Raw genomic sequence first — 23444 nt, 5'->3', positions numbered from 1 at the left:
GGAACTGATCATTAACCCATACCGGTCCGGGAACTGAACCTATATAGATCCTGGAACTGATCATGAACCCATACCGGTCCTGGAACTGAATCTATGCCGGTTCTGGGACTGAACCTATACCGGTCCAGGAACTGATCATGAACCCATACCGGTCCTGGAATTGAACCTGTACCGGTCCTGAAACTTTACCTATACCGGTCTTGGAACTGAACCTATACTGGTCCTGGAACTGATCATGAACCCATACCGATCCTGGAACTGAACCTATACCTTTCCTGGAACTGATACTGGGCTCTACTGAGGTTCTAATACAGCTTTCAATTTTATTCCGTTCCTGGATCTGTACCTGAACATGTTCCGCATTCGGATTGTATCTCGAACCGAAACAGTTCCAGCTTCGATCGAGTATCTGATGTGCTGGTATACTGTATATTCATGCATGCTGAGTTAAGATATGAAGTTAAATGCAGATTAATGATTCTATTTCCTAATAGATTCCCACGTTTTCAAGTCAAAATCGATTTCAAGTTCTTGTACTCTATCATTGTTACTCTATTTTGACACATTTATTTCAGTCAAGCTATTGACTAATGGCAATCAAGATTATTAAAAGAATAAAATCTGATGGAAAATCATATCAACTTGTCGGGAAATCAATTTTCTCTTGATTTGGTGCATTGAACGTAATAATTTAGAATATTTGGTTTAATTTGAAGTCTTTTTATTCAACTCTTCAATAATCCAAAAATCTTTTTTAGCGGTAGTTTTGTTTATTAAAGGATATTTGAACAAACGCTCTTTTCAGTTTGAAAAGGATAGTTTAAAACGCTTCGCAATGTTTCAAGTACTTCGTTGTTTTGCAAAAAATATTCTTGTCTTCATGTTTCTCGCAGCACTTTATTGGTTCCGGACGCGCACCATCTCACCATGCTTTAACCTATTTTTTTTTCATCCCTCCCCGTGTAACCTACTTTTACTAAACATCCGTCAACCACCATACACACACACACACACTCGCGGCTCCCTCGCTGGCACACGCATCGATGTGTTTTCGCAATCTGTCATCGTGCGTTGATGCCCTTTCCCTTTTCGGTGACCGATCGCCCAGCGCCGACAGCTTCGCGAAGATCCAGATGAAGGACCGGTCCAATTAAATTGCCCGGAAAAGTGTATTAAAACCCTGCTGCTGTGATGCTGTGGTACCACGTCCTAGATATGACGAAGCCTCCGCGTGTGTGCGGATCTTGCGCTTTTGGTTTTGTGCTGTACACTTGCTGTACTGATGGGCTTCCTGTTTTCGGCACCGACAACCTGTTGTCGCGTTGTCGCGAAGGTTACCGAAGAACTACTGTCTCTGACTGGTTGGCCCGGTCGCAAGTGCAGCTGTTTGTTTGAGTTTTTTTTTGGAGAGACTAAAGCACATCAGAAAGCAATGTGAGATATGCACAGCCCGCAACGGAGACGTCGCGATGGAACGCTTCTTAAGCGTGCACTGCTGCTCCAAGGGGAAACTGACTGTGTGTGTGCGTCTCATAACGACCACCGGCTGTTTATGTTACGCTCATGCGAAAACCGAGCAACTATCCCCAAAAGGGAGGTGTGTGGAGCTGGGTGTGTGACATGGTCGTCGTCGGGCCCATCGTGTTCAAGGTTTGCACGTGCCTGTCTTGTGCGTTGCTACGCTTTCTCGCTGCGCGAAATAAAGCCGTCATGGCAAGAAAACAGGTGGTGATGGTTCGACTTGCTCCAAAGCAGCATTCGGAGAAGCTGTCTCAAATTTCGTGGTACATTTTTTTACCCGTAATGGGAAGGATAAATGCAGGATGCAGACAACTCAACTAAAAATATTAAAAAAAAAAATAAAAAAAAAGATACAACACATTCGTGTCCTTTCCTCGGGAACGTCAAGTTTGTAAAGGTTGCAGTCTAATAGTAGACAAACACACACACACGCCTTTCAACTAAAAGTTTTGTAAACAACGCTTTACATTCCAGTGGTAGAAAATTGCTCTTTCTTTGCCACTCAGTTTTCCACAGCAACTCCTTAGTGTTTATTTTGTCCTTCTGGTACTAAAACTTTCCACCAGCATGATCGCATTATCCGCCCGGATCTGGATTTAGGTTGCGCTTGGTTTTTTGGTGCTGCACGAAAAGTCGACATAAATCGCAACCACTTTTCTCCAACACAGCCCGCTCTATCTCTGTAAGCGTCAGCAAGAGAGCGACCCACTCGTCGTGTGACATTGGCCAATTTGGCAGCAGGGGTTTGCCTTTGCCAAGCTTTTTCGTCCTTTTTATATTGCTTGGTTGTCGTTCTTGTTTTTGTGTGCCGTGGCGCGCGCGTACACTGTGCTGTGTGACAGCCTTGACCGATGACGATGGGCGGTGGTGGTGTTATGGGGGGACACAACACACGAACGCCAAGGTGGTTGGAATGAAACACGATAATTTAATAAAAATGTCTTTACCTCTGGGCTCCTGGGCGCGCACCGCGTTCCAGTCTCCCCCAAAAAAACAAAACGAAAAAAGGCCATCCCGTGGGGAAAAGTTTTAAACTGGTAGCGTCATGCAATGCAATCGACGACAGCAGCAGCAGCACCTGGAGAGGGAGGATATGGTTGCCCTTTTTTTGTTGGGTGCGCCAGCCCGTCTGCGGTTTGATGGTCTTTTAATTTGGAAACGATTTCGTCCTTGACAGGCGTGCCAGCCAACCTGTAAGGAACGAGAGTTTTGGGGACAGAACAAAAAGACAGAGAACATGGAAGCAAATTAGCCCTGTTTGATTCAAATTTTTGGTTTGTTCTTTTGAATGTTACTAATGGGTTTCCCGTTTTTTCATGCTTTTCTTTTGCAGAAGCCGGCGACAAAGGATCCTGGGAGAATGGACTCTCGTACGAGTGTCGTTCGTTACTGTTTAAGGCGCTACACAATGTGATCGAAAGGTAAGTGTTACATTAGTGACATAAAGGCACATAAACTGAACACTAATTCACGCTCAATCTTCTTTTTGCAGATGCCTACTATCGCGAGGTTTCGTGCGGATCGAGCAATGGTTCGTTCATCCCACCTCGAACGACGAACGGGTGTTCGGAAAGAGGTACGGAACCGTCCCTATCCCAATGTTAGCATTTCCGGTGTGGCCCCTTGCTTGAAGCAATGTGTAGCAAGGGGAAGACCAAACCAGATTGGGATACTGCAAGGGCGGTTCCAAGAGCAAGTGTGCAAACACCGGTGGACCTCTGAGATCGATTGCTGAAGCTTATTTGTTGCCTTCGATCCTCGTTCCACCACCGACAGAGTTTTCCCTTCTTATAGCGTAATAAATCTTTAAATCTCTGTGAAACGCAACTAACGTGTCTCTCTCTCTCTGTGTTGCCCACTTTCAGCTCCCATCATGCCTCGTTCTCGTTCACGTTCTTCGTGCACGGTGACAGTACCGTCATCACGGCGATGGACATCCGCGAGCATCCGCCGGTGCGGCTGCTGACGATGAAGCACCTGGAAGAGGCGCAGCGGGCCGCAGCACCCGGTGCCGCCGCCGCCACCGCCAGTACAACTGGTGGGCCTGCGAGTCCGGATGGCGGGCTGAATGGTGCCCCCGGGTGTGCGCCCGGTTCACCGGGCGGATCGTCCAACAGCGCCGTCGTGCCGGCCGATGATGCGATCGAACCGCGGGAAGTGCTGCTCGCCCCGTTCGCAATTACCGGCACGCTGACGGGGCAAAGCTACAGGGCGAGCGATCCGCACACGCAGAAAATTCTCGACGACTGGAGCGCGTTCTATCCGATCACGAACAAGCACAGCGGGCTGGCGGACGGTGCGGACAGCATGCCGCCGCTGGTGGAGGTACTGGTCGGCAAGATGAAGATGCGCTACCCGTCGAAGTACGTGCTGGTGCCCGACATGGACGACTGGACGTCGGCGGGCGACGCGAGGAGCAATAGCAGTAGCAGCAGCAGCAGTAGTAATAGTAGTAATACCAACAGCAATCAAACCACCACGCCGGCCACGGCAGCCGCCTCGATTGCAGCGTCCGTGCTGAGCCGCATCAACAGTGCGTCGGAACGGTCCGGTGGTGGCGTCGCCAGCAACAGCACCACCACCACCAGCAACACCATCAACACAACCAGCAATCAAACGGCTGGCAGCAGTAGTAGCAATGCTGCTGCTGCTGCCGCTTCCTCCGCCCGCCCGAAGGACACGGCGAACGATGCGGCGGCACCCTCTCCCACCGGTACGCTGCGGCAGCGTAATCACCACAAGTCCATGATGACCCCACCGCTTACCGTGCCGGAATCGCCCTCGAACGATCTCGGCAATCCGCTCAGCATGTCGTCGGCGCTAATCAACAAGTCGCCGGCCGTAATCCTGCCCGAGCGGGTCTGGCAGGACTGCATCATGCATGCGTCCACGCCTGCCGCCACCGCAGCAAGCAGTGCGAGCAGCGGCACGACGGCAACCACTCAGACCAGCGCGCCCGGGAGTGTAACGATCAAAACGGAACCAAAGGATAATACCAGTGGCAGCAATAGCAGTACCAACAACAACAACAGCAACAACAGTAATAGCAGCAGTGGCGGAGGGGACGAAAACTCATCCGGCGCGGCCAACGGGGTCGACGCGAACGGGAACTCCTCCGTGTGGGAGATCAGCGACCCGACGGTGAAAGTTTCCTGCTGCTGCATCAAGTAAGTGAACGCGGTGTGGCAGAAGAAAGACAGTCCGGAGCACCACTACTACTCACCCTTTACTTTAGATAGTGCATAAAAAGGTGTTACGGAAGACGATCGAACGCGAACGCGAGCGCTAGATTTCACGTTTCATCCTCACTTTTCCACAACACGACTCATTCGGCTAACTCATTACAAAATTCCTCTCTGCAGCACTAGAACGTTCACGATAAGGCAACCGAGTGCTACATTTGGCTGTGTCGCATCGTTTGTTTTGTTTTGTTGTAGAGTAGTTTAGTAATAGTTTGCTTTTTTATGTATTAGATAATGTTGACAAGTAGTTGTTTTTCTGTATGCATTTGCGTAATTTGTCTGAAACCTTTTGTTGTGTTTCCGGTTTTGAATGTAACTTTCAGTACTGTAATAGCATGAGTGTTGTGTTATTTGTCGTAGTTTCAAATGTTTTAGTTTTTTTTATTTTTTTTTCTGTTTTATAAGAATTAGTGTCATTATATAGAAGACGTAAAAGATGTCAGAAAATTAATTTATTTCATTATAGAATATTGTTATTAGTGGTGAGAGCTCGGAATCGGACCTAACCGATTTCGATTCCGTTTTCGGAATCAATTCTGGATCCGATTCCGATTCCGAAACCGATTCCTGAGCCGATTCCAAAACCGATTCTGGAGCTGGTTCCGGAATTAACTCCGGAGCCGATTGCAAAGTTGACTCCGGAGCCGATTCCGGAACCAATTCCGGAGTTGACTCCGGAGTCGATTCCGAAACCAATTCCGGAGTTGACTCCGAAGCCGATTCCGGAACCAATTCCGGAGTTGACTCCAGAGCCGATTCCGGAACCAATTGCGGAGTTGACTCCGAAGCCGATTCCGGTACCAACTCCGGAGTCAACTTCGGAGCCGATTCCGGAACCAATTCCGGAGTTGACTCCGGAGCCGTTTCCCGAGTCGGCTCGATTTCTGATTCCGCGATCAGAATTGGCTTGAAAATTGGATTTGAGTTGGGAATCTCAATTTGCCCCGAAAGCGGAATCATAATTGACTCCAGAATTAGAATTAGCTACGGAATGTGAATTTGTTCTTGAATTGAAAAAAGAAATTTTAGAAGCGAAATCAGTCCGGGAATCTCCATGAAAATGGATCTTTTGCAAGTAACTTTTGATTTTTTGCGGTTATCAATACATAGTATAATTGGTCCCAAACGCCTATTTTTATGGCGATGTCGGAACTGACTCCGTTTGGAAGCCGATTCTAATTTAGGAGCCAACTTCGATTCGAGAACTGATTTCGATTCCGGACCCAATTCCGATTCTGGAACCGATTCCAATTCCGGAGTCGACTCCGAAACCAATTCCGATTCCGGAATCAATTCTGGAGCCGAATCCGTTTCTGGAACCACTTCCCGAGTCGATTCCGATTCCAGATATGATTCCGGAAACTGATTCCTTACTGACTGCGGATCCGGACTAGCTGGGATCGATTCCGACAAAAACTTCATTTTTCCCATCACTAATTGTTATGAAGCTTTCCACGTTTTGTTACTTTTCAAACAGTAAATATTGCCTTTTGATTTTAATTTTACTTTCTTTGTTCAAAGTAAGCTTCTTCTTAGTGTTCTCTATTCCATTTTCTACTTTGAAGAAAGTCGTTGAAATGAAGCGTACAATTTTCCACACATTTTCCCCCCATTCCCATGCGCGCACCTTCATCTCTCATTTACCATTCGCATCCTTGTTTTCCCGCTCGAAATCTTGCTGTACGCGCTGTGTGTACATGTGTTTCATTTATTCGCTTGTTTCTCTTCTTTTTCATTTTGTTGCTATTGCCACCTTGTATTTTGTCCATTTTCGTTTTCTTCTCTCGTTTTCTCGCTCTTTAATTTGTTGTATTCTCGTTTTTTTTATATATTCTCTTCTTCTCTTTTTTATTCCTTGCTCTCTTTCTCTCTCTCTCTCTCTCTTTTCTCTTTATCTTTACCGTGTCTACCCATCGTGCGCGTGTATGTACGTTACCGCGTCGGTGCAATCCTTTTTTACGCGAATAATACTATTAATAATGCTCTTGTATGCCATCTGGGGATGTGTGTGTATGTGTATGTACGCTTGCACATTGCGCGAATGTTTCTTGCCGCCGTGTTCTCTCCCCCTCCCTCCCCTTACTGCTGCTTCCTGCCCTGCTCTCCGTGTACCTACGTATGTGTATTGTGTATCCGGGTTGTGTTCCAGGTGTTGCAAGCGACCACCATCTTCCTCGTCGTCATCGTCCTCGTCGTCCGCTTCATCCTCGGCAAGTGGACGAACACAGCAGCAGCAGCAGCAGCAGCACACGATCGGTGCAGCAGGCAGCTCCTCGGCAAATGCAACCGGCGGCAGCAACTACGCTTCCATCTCATCGCCCGGAGGTGGTGGTGCCGCTGCTGCCGGAGGTGGTGGGTCTTTGCATCCACACCCGAAATCGTCCTACTCGATCACTTACCCTGGCAGCAGTAGTGGTAGTAGCCGTAGCAGCCACTACCATCACCATCAATCGACGAAGGACCATCACCACCACCACCACCACCACCATCACCACCGGCCGCAAAGGGTTGCCTTCCACAAGCGACCTCCGCAGGAGGCGCTCTTCCGTCCCGGCACCGAACCGTTGAGCCTGTCTGCTGCTGCCGCCCTGGCCGCCGCTGCTGCTGCTGCTGCCGCCAACGCCGCCTCCTCGCCTGGAGCCGTTTCTTCCGGTGACAGCGCAGCCGATTCGCTCGAACTGGCCGACACGTGCTTAAGGTTGGTTACACCTTTCCCTATAGCATAAGCAAACAACAACAACAACAGGCAAATGGTACCGGGGGATGGTGGAAGTTTTTTAAGCACTCATCTCCACCCCACTCCTTCTCGGTGAACTTACTATTTCCTCCACACACTCCTCACAACATCTCGCTTTTTTGCGTCACCTCCAAAACACTTCTTCCTTTGTTTTTTTTTTGTAAACTATTTCCTCCACCGTCGGTCAATTTGCGAACAAATGGACACACCACCACGCCACCAGAGCAAGCTTTACATACACATACGCTTGAACAGTTCCCTATACACTTACACGTACACTTACATGTTCCGGTCATTAAGTTCACACTAGTGATGGGTACAGTTGCCAGAAATCCGGAGTTGACTCCGATCTGACTCCGACAATGTCGGAACCAACTTCGAAAGGTAGCTCCGCCGAGCATTATTCGGAGTCTTTTGGAATCGTCTGATGTCGGCCGGAATTGCCCAGAGTTGTCCGGAGTCGCCTGAAGTCGTCTTAAGTCGTCTGAAGTCGTCTGAAGTCGTCTGAAGTCGTCTGAAGTCGTCTGAAGTCGTCTGAAGTCGTCGGGATTCAGAGTCGTCTGGAATTGTCCGAAATCGGCGTAAGTAACTCCTGACAACTCCGGACGACTCTGGACGATTCTGGATAACTCTGGACGACTCCGGACGACTCCAGATGACTCCAAACGACTCTGGGCGACTCTGGACGACTCTTTACGACTCCGACTACAGACGACTACGGACGACTCTTAACGACTCTGGAAGACTCCGATCGACTATGGACGACTTTGGACGACTCTGGACGACTCCTGACGACTCCTGACGACTCCTGACGACTCCTGACGACTCCTACTTCAGACGACTCTGGACGACTCTGTGCGGCTATGGACGACTCTGGGAGACTCTGGATGACTCCGGACGACTCTGGACGACTCTGGATGACTCCGACTACGGACGACTACGGACGATTACGGATGACTCTGGACGACTCTGGACGACTCTGGACGATTCTGGACGCCTCTCGAAGACTCCGACTACGAACGATTCTGGACGACTCTGGACGACTCTGGACGACTCTGGACGACTCTGGACGACTCCGACTACAGACGACTCTGGGCGACTCTGGACGACTCTGAATGACTCTGGAAGACTCCGAACGACTCTGGACGACTCTTGACGACTCCTACTTCAGACGACTATAGATGACTCTGGGCGACTCTGGATGACTCCGACTACGGACGACTACGGACGACTACGGACGACTACGGACGACTACGGACGACTACGAACAACTCTGAACGACTCTGGAAAACTCCGAACGACTCTGGACGACTCTGGACGACTCCTACTTCAAACGACTCCGGACGACTCCTACTTCAGACGACTACAGACGACTCTGGACGACTCTGGACGACTCCGAACGACTATAACTCTGAACTCCGAACGATTCTTACCCGGACGACTACGACTCCGGGCGGAACTAGTGGCTACCATTTTGCCGAAGTCGAATTAGAACTAACAATAGTCGGAGTCGGGTCGGTGTCGTGAGTGTGCTCCAGACAGCACATCACTAGTTCACACACCGATATCATATTCACGCTAGAAAATGTCTCCCCACATCATCGTTGCTTCCTGTTCAACGCATCAACTCACCACGTTTCGCCGTGCGTCCATTTCCTACAGGTCACTGGTACTATAAAGTGGGAGTATTGCAGCTTCCATTGGGTGGTATCGTCGGCACCGGAGAAGCATATCAATCACACGTTTCCAAAGAAACGGCAAACGGTTTTATTTTTTCTTATCATTAACCCACCAAAAGCTTCTTTCCTCCAGCTGTTGGTGTCTGCAAATCCATTCTGCACGTTTTCGGAAGGGTTTAATTTCATCGAAACGTCACGCGTATCACGTACAAAATCCTTATCGTTATCTAATCTTTCCCCGTAGTGCATCCATACTGTAGTCTTTGTGTTACTAACATGTACATATATTCGTGGAGATGGAGATCAATCGTTTTGCATGTCTCGTATTTTACTATTTGATCACAGGCCTAATTTACCTCTCCTTTCATTATAATAGGGGGGTTTTCATACATTGAAATAATAATTTTAAAATTTAAATTGAACTTTTGGAAACATTTTGTTTATTTCTTCATTTTTTAAATTTTCTATCAATTCCCTTTCGCTTCCAGATCAAACCAAAACTGTGCCGCAAGCAGCGGTGGTGGCGGTGGCAACAGTGGAGCTTCCAATACGACCGGCGCTGCCCCCGGCAGCACAACGCCCTACGGCGGGCCGCCTTCCTACTGTCGCAATCCGATGTCGATCGGTGACTCGCATCCACTGCCGTCGGAAGGTTCGCCCGCCAGCGCGGCACCGTCCCCGATGCAACCTTCCTCCGTTTCGCAACCAACCTCCGTACCCTCCGGCGATCAGGTAGGTTTACTCGCGGGTTTTTTTTTTCTTATGTCCTTTTGCTAACTCTCAAAACCCCTTTTCCTCCCCCCTTCCCCTGCAGCTCATCACAATGTCACCCCATCCACCTGCCTCGAACAACCCGCGCAGCGTGCAGCCCGGTACGCCCTGTCTGGACCATCTGGACAAGAACACGCCGGCCCCGACGCCAACCGATCAGCACGATAGTAAAAGCATCAACGCTTCCCCGTACCACACACCTTCCCATCCGGGTGGTGGTGGCGGAGGCAGCAGTGGCGGCACTACCGAAGCAGGACAGCAGCAGCAGGCTAGCGCCAACCTGATGGGCAATTCGTCCAGCAGCAGCAGCAGCAACAGCAGCAGCAACGGTAGTAACAGCAGCAGCAACTCCAGCAACTCGCTCAGTGCGCTGAAAGCATCGCCCCGCAGCTCGCTGTCGTCCTCGGGCATCGGCAGCCTGAAGGTGCGGTCGGAGTCGTCGCTCGGGGCGGGCGGTTCGTGCTCGCTTGGCAGTGGCGGCGGCAGCGGCGGCGGCGTACCGATGACGCCCAGCATCCACAGCGTGTTCAGCTCGGCGCACCAGACGGCGATGGCGAACAATCTGGCCAGCAAGCGGGAATCGATCCTGCAGATGCTGCAGTCGCTGAAGCGGCCGTCACTGTTCTGCAAGGACTACGAGACGCTGCAGGGCGAGGACATTCCCAGCACGTCGCAGCTGCTGTACGACTACACGTGCGTCGACGCATGGTGAGTTCGGGGGGATGCCACGCGTGGGTTTGCAAGAGTTTCGTTTGATTAAACCTGGTTGCTTTTTTGTTTTTGTTTGCAGGATGAACCATCCGGTAAAGCGGATGAGGCTGGCGGCGGAAGAGAATCGGCTCGTGAAGAAGATACGCAATCTCGATCTGTACGCGAACGAGCACAGCCGCACGATGGCATCCGGTCCCGGGCTGGCCGGCAGCGGGAACAGCACTAACGGCGGCATCGGCACTAATGGAATGCTGATGAAGGGTGCGGCCGAAGCGTCCGAAGCGCTGGCGGAAGCGCTCAGTGGCGGTCGGCCCGGGACCGGTGGCGGCAGTGATAATGGCGCACCGAACAATGGTGCCGGCTGTACGCCGCTGCTCGGCCAGATCAAGATGGAGATCGGCTGCGACGGTAGTCAGGCCGGTGCAGCGGTCGGCAGTGCCAACGGTGGCACGCCCGACCGTAATGGAGCGTCCGCGGGCAATGGGGGAGCGGGCGACGGTGCGCTGCTCGGTGAGCACGAGATAAAGAAGGAGAAGGAGGACAAGGGTTCGATCTTTCTGACCGATCAGGATCTGCAGCCGTCGATCGACGATTTGAACCAGATCTTCGACGACGGTGGCCCGTTCAACGATGATCCGGATCTGCACAACACACCGCCCGGGTCGAACAAGAGCAGTAGCGGTAGCGGGGGCTTCTCGGAGGAGAGTAAACGCTTCCCCAGCTCGAACCATCACTCGGTGAACAGTGGCATGCTGAGCCCGAAGGAGCTGTCGCAGATGTTCCCCACGCCGCCGAGCTTAGATCCGCATCCTAATTCGAGCCCCGGGGGCGGTGGCTGTCTGTCCGACGGCGGCTCGATCGCGCTCGACACGCTGGTCGACCTGCAGATGTCACTTTCATCCGGGGCGGGCAGCGGTGGTGGGAACGGTGGGGGAGCGAGCTCGGTGCCACCGATACCGAACCTGGGCAGCCCGCAGGAGGAACCGATCGACGATTGGTCGTTCGTGTTTCTCCCGCCACCGATCTGCCCGTACGTGGGCTCGTCCAAGTACGCGCCGCTCCCGTCGCTGCCAAGCCAGCAGGTGATGCCGCCCATCCCGACCAGCACGGTCGCGGGGCTGGTGTACAAATCGACCCGCCAGAAGCAGAAGGAGCAGGCGGCGGCCGAGCGGGAAAAGCAGAAGCAGCGCGAGCAAGCCGAACGCGAGCGAGAGCGGGAACAGAAGCAGGAGCAGCAGCAGGACCAACCCGACGGTCAGCCGGAAAGCGGTGGCCAAGGCGGCGCTGGAGCAGGCCCCGGAAGGCCGGTGGGCGTTGCTGGCCCCACCACCACGGCATTGGGCGTTGGGCTGGGGCTGCTGCCCATCGTGAAGCAGGAGGTGGGAGGGTTGACCGTTCCGCAGCCGCTCAGCACCCCGAACTCGCTGCTCGGCGGGCTGAGCGGCCTGAACGGCGGGTCGCTCGCCCACCCGTACTCGAACCCACCGTCGCAGGGCGCCCAATCGCAGCCCCACTCGCGTCCCCCCTCGGTAAACTCGCTCCCTGGGGGCATCATGGGTGGTGGGGCGGGAATGCTTTCCCCCTCGCCGGCCGGTACGTCGGGTGGCGGTCTGTTCCACCCCGGCGGCATGGGCGGAATCCCGGTACCGCTCCGGCAGGGCATGTCGCCCATTTCGCCCGCCACGCCCGGCGGCTCAATGCGCGTGCCAACGCCGCAGGGATCCTGCCCGCTGCCCTACCCGTCGCCGCTCGGCGGTGCCGGCAGCCCGAACCCGATGGGTTCGCTGAGCTTCCGGCGCACGACGCCGCTGCTGCCACCGCCCCCGTACGATGTGGCGATCGCCAGCCCGGCCAATTCCGTCGCGACGCCCTCCTCCTACCACAGCAAGCAGTACCCGCTCGACGGGGTGGACAGCGGCGGGCCCGGCTCCAACCGGGGTCCCATGACCCCGTCCTCGACGGGGGGCAGTGGCCCCCTCGGTGCTGGGACCGTCCATCCGCCGCTCTCTTCCAGCGGTGTCGGCTGCGGGACCGGTACGCCCGCCGGCAGCCGCAGCATCGAAACGAACGCACTGCTCGTGAACGTGCTGCTGTACGACACAGCGCTCAACATCTTCCGCGATCACAACTTCAAAAGCTGCACCCTGTGCGTGTGCAATGCGGGCGCAAAGTGTGTGGGCAACATACGGGGCGCGGACAGTGGCCTCTACCTCGCGCTGCCCGGCACGAACTGGATGGATTCGGTGACGGCGGCCGGCACCGAACCGACCCCGAGCACCACGCCCGGACCGGCGGGCGGAAGAAGTAAGGCGAGCGCGCTGGCCCATCTCGGGCTGGGTGGTAGCAGTAGTGCCTTCGGAACCGGCATGCTAGGCTCCCCGGCCGTGGGTCGGCAGGAGGACAAGATGGCGGCGGTTACAATCAACACGGACAGCCTGCAGAATGGCTACCTGGACGAGGATCCGATCGACTGCCAGTGCGGGTTCAGTGCGGTCGTCAACCGACGGATGGCGCACCGGGCCGGCCTGTTCTACGAGGACGAGATGGAGATAACGGGCATGGCGGAGGATCCGGCCGTGCACAAGAACGGCTCGCTGTTCGAGTTTCTCAACGGGACGGCGAAAGCGATCAAGCTGGAGGACGCGGACCGCGGAACGTTGGCGACTTCCGCCGGCGGCTCCTCCTCCTCCGCTGCTGGCGGGGACAGTTTGCCGCTGACGCTGAAGGTGATGGATCTGCTGCGGGAGCAGTGTTCCGTGGTGCAGAGCTCGAGCAATTCCATCCATCGGGCGGTGAACCGGTACCGGGGGCCCCTGTTTGGCCGTGGGGCCGAGAACGGGGCGGTCCACCTGCTCGAGTATGTGGACGCGAACGATGTGATTAGCTTGGCGCTGGAGCAGGGCCGACTGCAAGCCATCAACGAGAGCAAGATGGATGTCGACCAGCAGCAACAGCAGCAGCAGTCGTCGTCGGGCGCGCTCGTGAAGGGCGGAACGCTGCGCGGCCAGATGAACGTGCACAAGTGGCCGTTCCTGCGGGCCGGTGGCCCCAAGAGCAACCAGGACATTGTGCGCATCATGAAGTCGATGCAGCCGCTGCTGCAGGACGCCTTCCACAAGCGCTGCACGACCCGGCTCTGGGACGCACCGTACACGATACAGGGGCCGCTCACGTGGCGCCAGTTCCATCGGCTGGCCGGGCGCGGTACGGGCCAGTGCGAGCCGCAACCGATCCCGTCGCTCATCGTCGGGTACGAGAAGGATTGGCTGTCGCTGGCGCCGTACGCGCTCCACTACTGGGACAAGCTGCTGCTCGAACCGTACTCGTACCCGCGCGACGTCGCGTACGTCGCGATCGTGCCCGATAACGATTACGTGGTGGCAAAGGTGCGCACCTACTTCAAGGAGCTCAGCACCACGTACGAGATGTGCAAGCTCGGGCGGCACACGCCGATCAAGGGCTGGGACGGGATACTGCGCGTCGGGAGCCAGCGCGTGCTAAAGGAAACGCAAAACTCCAACCTGGACGAGTGGTTCACGAACATGGGCGTGGATCAGCAGCGCAAAAATGGCACCACCACTGCAGGGTCCGCCTCTTCCTCTTCCTCTTCCGGGTTGAACGAGCTGCTGCGGCTGTACGCTCAGACGTGTCAGCAGCAGCTCGCCCCGTACCTGTCCAAGGTACCGTCGGACAAGAGTTTGCTCGATCCGCCGGAAAGCCATCACCACACGTCGTCTTCCGCGTCCGCTTCGGCTTCGCTCGGGGGCGGTGCGGCTGGTGCTTCCTCGCTCGGCGGCGGTTCGATGGGCCAGCCGGGTGGCAATGCGATGGGCCAGAACCGGCCCGACGGACCGGGACAGAGTCCGATGCCACCGCCGCCGCCCAGTACGCCGGATTCATCGCAGCCGGGCGATAAGGCACCGAACACGCCCAAGTTTGATCACGGTAGGCGTGAGGATCATCCGTGCGATCGTTTTCCACATTAATTCTAATCCTTTTTTGTTTTTTTTCCGTTATAGATTCGGAAAATCGCGACCAGCTGAATACCTCCTCCGCCAGTCCGGCCGACGGTATGCGGATCGATGACGATGGGAAGGATCCGCCCCATATCGTGCTGTACATCGTGGAACCGTTCACCTGCGGTAACGATTCGCCGGACGTGGAACGGTTGGCTTGTCTGTCGCTGCTGCGGTGCTACTCGAACATTCTGAACGCCGTCCCGGACTCGATACGCAGCAATATCAGTGTACAGGTAAGCTAGCTTTCGCAGGAGAAAGTGAATGTTTGGTGTGAAGTTGGTGCTTCTTATCGCTCCGGGTCGTCCGCCATTAACTGGGCTTTCTTTCGATGCTCTGATTGTTAGCCAAGACGCTTCCGAACGAAGTTGCTTCAGTTTTTTTGGCTACCACGGTTAGAGTTCGACTGATAGCGGTGTCAAATGTTGTCTACTGACTCATAGTATCCTATTACAGGGTTTTCCAGGGGTTCTTATTGTTGTGGGATACTTCCTTGACTCTTTCGTATTGGAAGTGAACTTCATATGAGAGAAATTGGACTCTGTTGGAATAGCACCACTTTCGGACAGGCTCCTTGGAAATTCCGATTGGATTTGTCCAACAAGAATGCTATAGAGTTTAATTCCCCCTAATTAAGTTCATTTCATGGAAGAAAGCGTCAAGGAAGTGTCCCACAGCTATGAGAACACCTGGAAAACCTTTTATTGAAAGTTCGTTTGAAATTAACGTTTCGTTAGTGCAAGTAAAAAAAAATCAATAATAAATCGTAAAATAAATCCTTTTTTTTTTCAAACATATATGTCAATCGATCACTAAACGTGCATTTAAACACAATCCAATCCAGTTATGCTTTACTAAAAATGTATCCTTCGTATCCGTCCACTTTTAGATCATCTCGCTGGAGAGCATCCTCGAGCTCGGGCGCAACCGCAACCGATTGCGGCTCAGCGACCACATGCGCTGTCTGGCGCTGAGCGTCTTCTCCCAGAGCCGCAAGTACCTCGCCCACATGAACACGGTCAAAAGCTTGACCGGGTTCGGGACGGCCGCCAACGCGGAACAGTTCATCAAGCGCAAGGACGACAAAAACCGCGTCCCGTACCGGCTGTACACACCGCCGTACGTGCTGGCCCGGTCGTGCGAGAAGAGCGAAAACACGGAATCGTTCGGCAAGACGAGCATGAAGCAGCAATGCTCCATCATGTACTGTAGCTACTGTTTGAGCGAGGACCAGAGCTGGCTGCTCGCGGTGGCGACCGACGATCGGGGCGAGTTTCTCGAAACGGTCACGATCAATATCGACATTCCGAACCGGGGCCGGCGGAAGCGTGCCTCGGCCAGGCGGTACGGGCTGCAGAAGCTGATGGACTTCATTCTCGGGCTGATCTCGCAGACGGTGCAGCCGTGGCGGCTGGTGGTCGGGCGCATCGGGCGCATCGGGCACGGCGAGCTGAAGGGCTGGAGCTGGCTGCTGAGCAAACCGAACCTGCAGCGCGCGTCCAAGCATCTGAAGGACATCTGCGAGCAGTGTTCGCTGATGCATCCGATCGCGGTGCCGAGCATACTGAGCGCCTGCCTGGTGACGCTCGAGCCGGACTCGGATTTGCGCGTCATGTCGGATCAGTTCACGCCGGACGAGCGGTTCAGCCAGCGGTCGATGCAGTCGCCACTGTCGACGCCGCAGGATGCGACCTGCACGCACATACTGGTGTTTCCGACCAGTGCCAAAGCACAGGTAGGGGAGGAGTGTGGGAATTATTATAAGAAATAATTATTGATGGAAAAAATGTCTTTTTTGTTACTTTCACAGTCTGCCCAGGCGTCGTTCAGCGTGATCGGAGAGTTGGATTTGGGAGAGGATCTCAACATGGTCATCATGGATGGGGACGACGATGATGATGGTATCAACATGATGGACGTGTTCAAGTGTTGGGGTAAGTAAAGGCAGCAAACAAAATTTGCTGATTTTCTTTTCTTAGAGGGGAACAAGCTATAATTGTCGCGTCATTCTTTCCCCTATTTTAGACGACCTGCCAATGCAGCAGATCAACATGCCACACTCGCGACCGGGAAGCCCGTCACAGTTCGAAGGCAATCAGCAGAGCCCGGGCGAAAGTGGCTCCAAGGGTGCCGGGTCCCGTGACGGTTACGGGTCGCAAGATTCGGAAGAGGTAAGTCAAGCTTTGTTTGCATTTGCGTCATGTTTGCACGTGTCTAATACATGATTTTTTCCTATTTTCCCCCACGAACTCATCAGGTCGGTTTGGTGCTACAGCAGCCGCTAGCAATCGGGTACCTTGTGTCGACGGCCCCCACCGGCCGGATGCCGGAATGGTTCTGGTCCTCCTGTCCGCACATGGAGAACGTGTGCCCGGTGTTTCTGCGCACGGCGCTGCATCTGCACAGCCCGACGATACTGCAGAACACGGACGATCCGCTGCAGCAGAATCAATCGTCCACCGAGCATCCGCTCGATTCGAACATTACCGCCGACGTGCTGCGGTACGTGCTCGAGGGCTACAACCTGCTGTCCTGGCTGGCGATGGACTCGAACACGCACGATCGGCTCTCCTGCCTGCCGATACACGTGCAGGTGCTGATGCAGCTCTACCACATGACGGCTGCGTTGGCGTAAGAGACAGAGAGAGAGAGAGAGAGAGAGAAAGAGAGAGCGCGCAAAGCAAGCATTCCAAAAAATGGTTCCATCATCATCATCATTACCACCACCATCGAAACCCAATCCGGACAGTATCGCCACACAGTGTACGAAGGAGCAGCAAACAGGCGGAGACAACGCGCGTAATGGCAGTAATCGACTCACCGCAACCGCATCATCTTTTTGGATCACTCTGACCCTTGATCTTCTTGACCCTGACGGTCTTTATCTGTCTGTGATATTAGATAAAAGAAAGGAGAGAACCGGAAAAGGGCCAAAAAATGCACACAACGCCCCCTTTCGCTTTGCCAATCCCCCCCCCCCCCTCCCACATGTAACGAACAGCAACAGCAGGAGGGCACACAAACCCACACAATTACACTCAGTGCTGCGCGGACATATGAATACATCAACGGCTTCATCAAAGGCTTCATCATTAGCTTCAAGGCACAAAAGGGTCTAAAAGCGGTGCTCGCCGCGCACAGTTGGAGCAAATTTTAGCACATTTTTTAACTTATTATTGAGTTTGTCCATAAACATGATTGTGTTTTTTTATGATTTTCCCTTTTAATAACCCGCTTATAATCATAATTAGCAATATTTTTCTGTTAACTTTCTTGTGCAATGCTTTCATTTTTAAATGGGTGTAAAGGAAATGGTATACCTAGTCAGTAGACTGAACTAGGCCAAAACGCTTAATGCTGCCGAAGGCCGACCAGTCAATAGAAAGGTGCCCATCGTCCCCGTTTGACCCTTGTAATTTCTTTCGTTTAGGAAGATTTTTTTTAAAATAGACAATTTTGTAAATGTGTTTTTGTTTCCAAATGGCACGACCGTTCCTTTTCTCGGTGCGTGAAGTAATTGTAATGTTTCTAAAGTATTTATTATAGTATGCCATTTTTAAGTATGTTTTTTATTGTGTTTTTGCTATCATGCTGCATCTACGCAAACATCGATAGCTCCAATCCCTTCTTTTTATATCGTGTCAATAGCCACTAAACACATATCTTTTGGAATATTGTTTTATCCCCGCGCCGCGCAGTATTGTTTTGCTCTCCTCGTCCCCACCCCGCTCCATTTCTCCTACTGTAAGAAAACACATCGGTTTCAATGGAAAATAATACGAGAACAGTGTGGTGGCCTCTAAACGTTCACGCCGCAAGCAGCTGCCCTGAAAGTCTGAAATTACGTGCAACAAACAAACAAAGAGAGAGCGAGACAGCGAGAGCGGAAAGAGAGTTACAGAATAAATGATGCTAAAATTATTGTAAACTACACAAAATCCAGAGCCCCCGCGCACGAGAAGCGTACGATTCGTTACTGAAGAGCCCAATATTCGTCTCCACGGCTATGGGAAAGAGTATAAGGAACAAAACACCATCACCACCGCCAACGTCGAAAAAAAAAAAAACAAGCACCAAACAGGCGACGAACCCGTTTTTAACTCCAAAGTCTCGCAACGCGTACACGGACCGTTAAAATATGTCAATTGTGGGAAAAGTGGGATAAGAATGCACTCCGTTTAATTTATTGCTGTGTTGGGAGTGTATAATACGACATGCCTTCAAGGAGTGTGACGATGAGAAGCATTTGGATGTTTCTGTAGGGAGAGGTGAAGCCAACCGCAAAAGCCAATGTGTGGCGCTGCTCTTGAAAAGATGGCTGACAAACGATGGTGGAGATAGAGTGCAAGTGGTAATTTAATTGAACCAACAAGACGGAGCCAGCTTCCGGTTAACACGGATTAGGTCGAAGAGCGCGGCAGTGTTTAGTGAGAAATAGGAGGAAGAGGAGTAGTATGTAAGTGGATAGCTAATATTAATTGTAGTAAACACACAACCAACCAACCAACCGATACACACACAAACAGGAGCGCTGAAGCTGTCCGATTAACGGTAATTTAAATAGTAGTAACAAGGGAAACAGTAACAACAACATCTCATGCGTTGAAAGCATCCATGTGCAGCACAAGCTGCTTCTACATAGAAACATTCACTAACTAAACCCAAACTCTTAAAGCCTAAAGCTCGGTTGTAGCGATAGTACAAGGGTCCAGCAGTGTATAATGTTCTTTTTCCTCCCCTTTTGATTTTAGGTTCTCAATCGCACTTGCCCTTCACACACGCATCAAATGACCAAAATTGTGCACAGAAAACAGAAACAGAAACTTCCGTGAAAAACAAGCGAACTGGGCAGAAACAAAGAGAATGAGAGAGAAAAAGAGCTAGAGCTAGCCTAAGACAAATTCTTTAAAACAAACAAACAAACCCCGATCGAAGCTCTGAAACGCGCTTGTACAGCGAAAGGTTAGAGAGAAAGGTGAGGTTAGCTTGTATAGAAGGGAGAACACTAGAGGTGTGGTGTGTGTTGCCCTGTATTTTTTAAGGCATTCAATTCTCGCATACTCAAAGTAACGTTCCATCGCGAATAAGAATATCACCATCATGATCATCATCATCATTTAAAATCAAAGCTCGAACACCTTTCGACACGGGAGGAATGATATTTCTCCCGCAAAGGTAGTAGGTAATAGAAAGCGATTAACAAAACACATTTTTTGCTATTAAGGGTCGTAGTGTGTTGTGTTAGGTACTGTGGGGTAGATAGATATACACAGGGGAGCAAAAGCGGACCTTGGTTCAACATGCCACCACCAACACAGCAAAAGCACTCACCAAACTCACGATTTACTCACGATCACAGACCCACACGCGCGCGATGTCGTGATTTAAAAGATTTGTAAGGATCAGTAGTTTTTAAGAGATATTTAAACGCATCGCGACTACTGAAACACACACTCTCTGACCAACCACTCCCCTCCCTTCCCGTGTGGGGACCATCATGCTGCCACACACGGAAGCGGGGCAAAAACGGAGCTGCTGTTGTTGTGAAACATTATTTATTTGATAACTTATATTTATATACTCTATATCTATGTATCACCACGACCACCACCACCTAATCTTGTAATATGTGTGCGTGTGTGTGTGTGTGCAATGATTGCAAAACAAAGAGCAAACCAATTCTCCCCTTAAAACAACCCCCCCCCCTTTTGCCTCTCTGTTCTAGCGCCAAGCGAAGAACGGTGTGTGTATGTTTGTGTGCCGTGTGTGTGCGCTCGATGTCCCTGTTTGCGGTGACATAGAGGCGCACGCAACCACGCACACACTTATTGTAATATATTAGACGTATGGAAAGGGAGTGAACAGACAGACGACACACAGTGGCAAACAAGAAGAGGAAAATTAGGGGCCCCACCAAGGCCTTATAGTAGTTGTTTGATAGGAAAGACATGTAAAACAAATCACAAACACACACACACACACTCACACACTTTGTAACAAGTAATTAATTTAAAACTACACTCCTTCCCCTTCCCACCACCACCCTCCCCCCATGTTGTGGGGGGGAAAAGGATGCACATAATGTGAATGACACATGTACATAAATGACTTCCCTTCCTCATCCACCCTCCACCTGGTAGGCGATATCATCATAGTGTGTAAGTAGTTTAACAAATGCAGTTAGTGCAAGCAAGCAAGAGGGAGGGAGGTGTGTATTGATGCAGTGAAGAGACGGCAACAACTAAAAATAACAAGAAATATTAAGTAGTGAATAGTAAAAAAAACAACGTTTTTAAGTAGTGAATTACTAACAAAAAAGAATAAAACTACCAACTCCATCACACCACAGCCCAAACAAGCGAAACACACAAAACAAACTGTAATGCTATATACATATATAAATTTAATGCATATAAAGGAAGTGGATAGGAAGTGACAGTAACAAAAAGAAAGTAAACAATTTACTCATAAACAAAACAACACAAAAAACACAATCAAATGTACTGTACAAAATGTGTTACTAAAAACCTCTTTTTAACTGAGGGGAGAGAGAGAAAGAGAAAAAAGAGAGGAAGCAAAACATTGGTGGGAAACAAAGAATAATGGTGTGAAAAAAGTTGTATTACAAAAAGAAGGAGTTTAAGTGAAGCCCTGTATAGTAGAGTAAAACAAAAAAAGCAAAACCACAAGAAAAGAAGCGGTAGAAAACAAGTATGAAATCGTACTCATTGGTGGTGAAACACCCCCTCTTTTGGTAGAGAATGATAAAGAGAGAAAGAGAGAGAGAGCAATGAGAAGAGCGCATCAATGAAAGACTAAAACAGACTTTTTTGCATCATTAAAGGATAAAAAAGAGGGGAGAAGAAAGAAAAAACACAGTGTAAGAAGCCCATCATTTGTTAGGCCAAATTTGTACTTTAACTGTATGTAGAAAGGTAGAGAGAAGAACAACAGAACAAGCAAAACAAACAAAATTATAAAATATGAACAAAAATGGGAGAGAGTAAAGTAGAAAGAGCGGTTCAAAAGCAAAAGGAGCAGAATGGTCAAAATAATTCTCAGTTAGATTTTTTCGAAATTAAACAAAACAAACAAACAAACTGAAAAACTCACATAATATAGCTAAAACCGGGAGCCGTTTTTGGTGTTGTGTGTGTGGGTGAACCGGCGGATGGGTATATAGGTGGATGAAAGTTCAGCAAAGAGCCTCTCTCCGAAACGGATGGAGATATTTAAGTGGTAGACAAATTGTTTGTTTTTTTTTTTTTGCTATATTTGCAAACGGAAAAGTAGGAACCTCTAAAATGTAAAGTGTAAAAGAGGGAGACACAAAACAAAAATAACAGAAAAGGAAAAACAAATCAAACCACTAATGCCCATTAACAATTACACAAAACAAACACCACCAATAGGAGAAAGGAAAGGACAGGCAGAGAGAAAGAGAGAAAGAAAGGTAAAGAAAAACCAGCTAATCAAGATTGATTATCAAATGTAAAAACGAGAGAAGAAGAAGAAATAATATGATGGGATTTTGTGGGGGGGATAATCAATGGAGTAGAAGTGGACGCCACGAGACAAAAAAACCAAGACGGTAGATGTGGAAGAAAAACTGCAAACCACAATTGGTATAAATTAATTATCTATATATACATATATATGAATTATATTATATTGGTATCTTAACTAATAATACCTGTATATGTTAAGGTTTCGTTTACAAAAAAAAGGTACACAGAAAATAAATGGATTATGATTGAAGCAAACGCAACTGTGTTTGGTAGTACGCAATGCGTTGTAGTGTTCACTAGGAACCTGTGGAAAGAAGAATTAGGCTCTCGTATACAATAACTCATCATGCTTTGCGTGGTGGTATTTTGTTTGTCGATGACTTGAATGACTCTTGTGGGTGACTCTTGGCTTCATGTACAACCCGATCTGCATAGGATTGCTACATCTGATCCAGCCAATCTCTGCACTATATCTAATCGCTGCCTAACAGAGGATCATTGACAAATGTCTTCTTGGAGGTCCAGCATCTCCAAAACATGACCTAGTCATAGTATTCTACCGGCTTCAGATTCTCAGCATGCTCGTTATGCATTCTTCCGCTCTTCACTCTATCCTTGAACATATCGTCAAAGATGAACCGGAGGATGCTTCGCTCAAACACACCCAGAGCGTTTGTATCCTGCGTAATCTCTGCAAGATATCTTGTTCTAAAGGTTCCACTAGGAAATATATCTTACATTTCGTGTGGCCTCGAAGAGTTCTGGATCTCAACAGATGGTGTAGCCCGTAGTATGCACGATTCCGCTGTACAAGGCGTCCCCGGATTTCGCTGCTGATGTCGTTGTCCGAAGTTACGACCGTTCCAAGACATCAGAACTCTTCTAACACGCTGCCTCCCAATGCGTAGCCGAGAAATTGAACAGATCGCTAATAGAATAGACAAGACAGTCCATCACCTTGCCTCAGACCCCTTGTGAGATTCGAAAGATTCCGACATCCGTTCCGTTCATTGGTGCCCTCTAAACAGCCGGATCAACTACACAGTAAAGTGGTTCCGCCTACATTATCTTCCAAAGCTCCATTCCGAGCTATTAGTCTGGTAGGACGCGCTCGAAATCTATGTACTAGTGGTCTGCAGGGATCTGATGTTTTATGATCACTTCTGTAGGATCAGCCGAGAACATTATACATTAACGACTGCCATGAACTGAAAATTATATGCTTTGTAAATTGGGTAAGTGACACCTAGCTTCCACTC

The 23444-nt window shown here is 50.5% G+C and overlaps 1 protein-coding gene across 8 annotated transcripts in view; it reads left to right on the top strand.

Annotated features, from left to right (window-relative positions):
* Window positions 1-22440, top strand: part of LOC120898162 (mediator of RNA polymerase II transcription subunit 13) — a 59910-nt gene extending 37470 nt beyond the window's left edge. For 7 of the 8 annotated variants that reach the window (XM_040303617.1, XM_040303615.1, XM_040303620.1 and 4 more), the window contains exons 4-15: window positions 2855-2942; window positions 3014-3097; window positions 3387-4688; window positions 6913-7461; window positions 9668-9911; window positions 9994-10658; window positions 10741-14606; window positions 14681-14913; window positions 15567-16412; window positions 16488-16611; window positions 16703-16848; window positions 16935-22440. In XM_040303617.1, the coding sequence (XP_040159551.1) occupies window positions 2855-2942; window positions 3014-3097; window positions 3387-4688; window positions 6913-7461; window positions 9668-9911; window positions 9994-10658; window positions 10741-14606; window positions 14681-14913; window positions 15567-16412; window positions 16488-16611; window positions 16703-16848; window positions 16935-17312 (8525 nt within the window). In that variant the 3' untranslated portion in view covers window positions 17313-22440. The remainder of the gene's footprint in view (window positions 1-2854; window positions 2943-3013; window positions 3098-3386; window positions 4689-6912; window positions 7462-9667; window positions 9912-9993; window positions 10659-10740; window positions 14607-14680; window positions 14914-15566; window positions 16413-16487; window positions 16612-16702; window positions 16849-16934) is intronic. The other variant, XM_040303623.1, reaches the window with a different exon arrangement.
* The last annotated feature ends 1004 nt before the right edge of the window (window positions 22441-23444 follow it).

The sequence above is a fragment of the Anopheles arabiensis genome, chromosome 2, assembly GCF_016920715.1.
Source record: "Anopheles arabiensis isolate DONGOLA chromosome 2, AaraD3, whole genome shotgun sequence".
NCBI lineage: Eukaryota > Metazoa > Arthropoda > Insecta > Diptera > Culicidae > Anopheles > Anopheles arabiensis.
This window is presented reverse-complemented; position numbering and strand designations above follow the sequence as displayed.